At 38.4% G+C, this 3,007-nt stretch overlaps 1 protein-coding gene across 1 annotated transcript; it reads right to left on the bottom strand.

Moving 5' to 3' along the window:
- LOC115976184 (probable galacturonosyltransferase 9) lies at positions 1-3,007 on the bottom strand. Its single transcript, XM_031097330.1, is given in 4 exon segments — positions 1-660; positions 1,024-1,471; positions 1,473-2,263; positions 2,544-3,007. Coding segments are annotated over 4 exon segments (1,698 nt in total). The 5' UTR covers positions 2,727-3,007; the 3' UTR covers positions 1-384.

Here is a 3,007-nt window from a genome sequence, read left to right as displayed (position 1 = left end):
TGTACATAACCCAATCAGGTTCATTTCTCATGCTTGATAGATTACACCTAAGGGACTAACTTTTTTTTTTTTTTTTTTGAGAAGTAATAAAGATGTATATTCAAGAACACTACATCATGCAAAAAGTCATAAGGGACTAACAAAACATAAAAAACCAAAAACATTGGATAGCATTTCCACCATAGAATAAAAAATAATGACAATACCGCTGAGCTTCGCTCTGAGGGCTAAAACTAATAAGGATATGAGAACTTATAAGACTATTAAACCCACTATGGATACTTATCAAAATAAATAAATAAATAATGAAAACCCACTATGGACATTTGCTGCAGGTCATTTGTTGTGCTACCTGATTGATGACAAAGCAGGACAGGCATTTAATTAGAGGCCAAAATTGCACATCTGCACAAACTCCATATCATTGTCCACATATTTGGTCCAGAGATTCTTATATTGGTTCAGAGCAATGTCAAGCCAAGGTTTCATGTTGCCATTGTAATGAATGACTGCAGCATTGTTGATCTCATCCATGCTAATGCTGGGATTATAGCCAAGCCCTAGCACGTGCCAGGATTTGTCCAATGACTTAGTTGTTGAGTAAAAGGTGATCAGGCCAGGTGGAAGAGTACCCGACCTCCATAAGGTGTCATCTGCATTCTGATAACAGAATTCATAGAGGGAAAAACACTTAGACAGTGACTTGACAATTCTAAACTACATAACTAATTTGTTTAATGATAATTGTACAACTATTTTTTTGATAACTAAACTACATAACTAATTTGTTTAATGATAATTTATTATAGACAATAGATATAGTACACATGCATTATATAACACCACCTACATATCTAGTAACATTACAACTGTACAACTATTTTTTTGATAACTAAACTACATAACTAATTTGTTTAATGATAATTTATTAAAGACAATAGATATAGTACATATGCATTATATAGCACCTCCTAAATTAATATTGACACAAATAAGTCCAATAAAAAGAAAACAATCACTTACCAAGTTCTGCCAGTGATGGTACTGCTCTGTGCATTTCTCATGCCTCCAACTATCAAGATCAAATATATTCATCCCATAAGCCCAAGCACAAGCCTTAGGATTGAACTTCTCCATAATACGAGGATGCGAGAAATTCAAATACTGAGCATAGCGATGGAAAGACCCAAAACAAGTCTCAACAGCCCCATTCACTTTCCCATCCAAATCAATCTTCCACAACCGTGTTAAATCTTTCTGAACCACAACATCATCATCCAAAAATAGGATTTTGTGCAATTTCGGATACATCTCCGGCAAATAAAAGCGAAGGTGATCCAACATTGACAAGTACCTTGAGCTCCTAACTTTCTTGTTATGTGCTTCCTTAGTAGCATTCTCTGCCTGGTTCTCAAAGTAAAACCTCTGCAACTTTGCTGACTCCAATTGCCTCAATACTGGCACATATGATATTCAAGAAAGTAAAATCCTCTACCGCCTTCATCTCCAAGTGGGCACCCCCTTCCACCGGCCTCATCTTAAACCAAACCTTCATTGCTTCAAGATTCATCCTATCAGTAACAACATGAAAAACATGTTTCCAAGGCTCCTGTGCATTCTTCACCACCGATCTCACTACCACAGATACAGCAATCACATTATCTGAAAATATCGCATAATGATACAAACTCGGATCCTCAAACTCTGGCTTAGGCTCTTCATCATCCGTATAATTTTCTGGATGTGAAACCCTCTCCTCCACAAGCCTCATTGCCAAACAATGCAAGCTCTTTGGAATTGATTTGGCAGCAATGTAGCTCGCAAATGCCCCATTCTTCTTTGCCTTAATCAGCAACTCATTAACCGCAAAGATTGTATCTTGCAACTTCTGAATCTTCAACTGATTATCATAATTCTCTTTTGCCTCCGCAATCATCAACCGTGCAGTCTTAACTTTGTCCTTCACCTCCTTCTCAAACTGCTTTAGAACTTCTTCATCTACTGGGCCATCAGACTCAAACAACGATGCCCGGGAAGGGGGCTTTATCTGAAGATCAGTGAAATTTTGTGCCAGATCATTAAACATCGCCAATTGCCTAGAAATCTCAAGCTTAAGCTTCCTGGCATACGTAGCATACGCATTCACAAGCGTAATGTGATCGCTCGCTTGCTTATATATCAAATCCAATCTTGTTTTAAGGGGGTCAGAGTTCAACGCTAAAAATGTGCGATGTACATAAGCATTTCCGGTAGTCGGGAGCCCCTGCATCCAAGGTTGAATCAAATCGTCAATGCAGGCCTTTGCCTAGATGCAAAAATGTTAACTGGGTTTTGCTTAATGTTTGAAATCACCATCTGGGTCTTGCTTAATTTTTGAAATTACCATCTGGGTTTAGCTTAATTTGTGAACATGCTATCTGGGTTTTGCTAAATTTGTGAAATTGCCATCTGGGTTTTGCTTATTAAATTGTAAAATCTCCATGAGGGTTTTGCTCAATTGAGAAAAATGGTTTAAAAAGTGTGAAAAAGGAGAGGAGACTTACAGAGTTGTGGTCAGAGGCGGAAGGATTGGTTAAGACAACAGAGAGAGTGGCGATGAAGAGAAGAGAGAACATGGCGGAGACGAAGATCCGGAAAGAGAAGAAGCTCCGGAGACTGAATCCACCGAGACAGAATCCTCCTCCTCCGCCGCCGCCGCCTCGGCTTCCTCTGACAGCGACAGCCATTCAGTTCAGATCCAACTTCTCAGATATCGATCTCTTTTGCTTTTAACCTTTGTTTGTGCAAACACTTTAACACAAAGTTTTGTGTGTGTAGTAGTATGAAAGAGAAGAAGCTAACTATTAAAGAGTTTAATTTTAATGTGTGAGACTGAGATCTGAGTTAGAGTTTGAGACAAAGATGGAAAGAAAAGTGTGAAAACAAATGAATGAATAAAAGAAAGGAAAGAATTCCAAGTTGGAGCTAGCTAAGGTTCTGTGGAGTCTTGGATCACGCTTCACGCACA

Source organism: Quercus lobata, chromosome 2 (assembly GCF_001633185.2).
Source record: "Quercus lobata isolate SW786 chromosome 2, ValleyOak3.0 Primary Assembly, whole genome shotgun sequence".
Lineage (NCBI taxonomy): Eukaryota > Viridiplantae > Streptophyta > Magnoliopsida > Fagales > Fagaceae > Quercus > Quercus lobata.
Note: the sequence above shows the minus strand (reverse complement) of the source record. Positions and strands in the feature narration are given on the sequence as shown.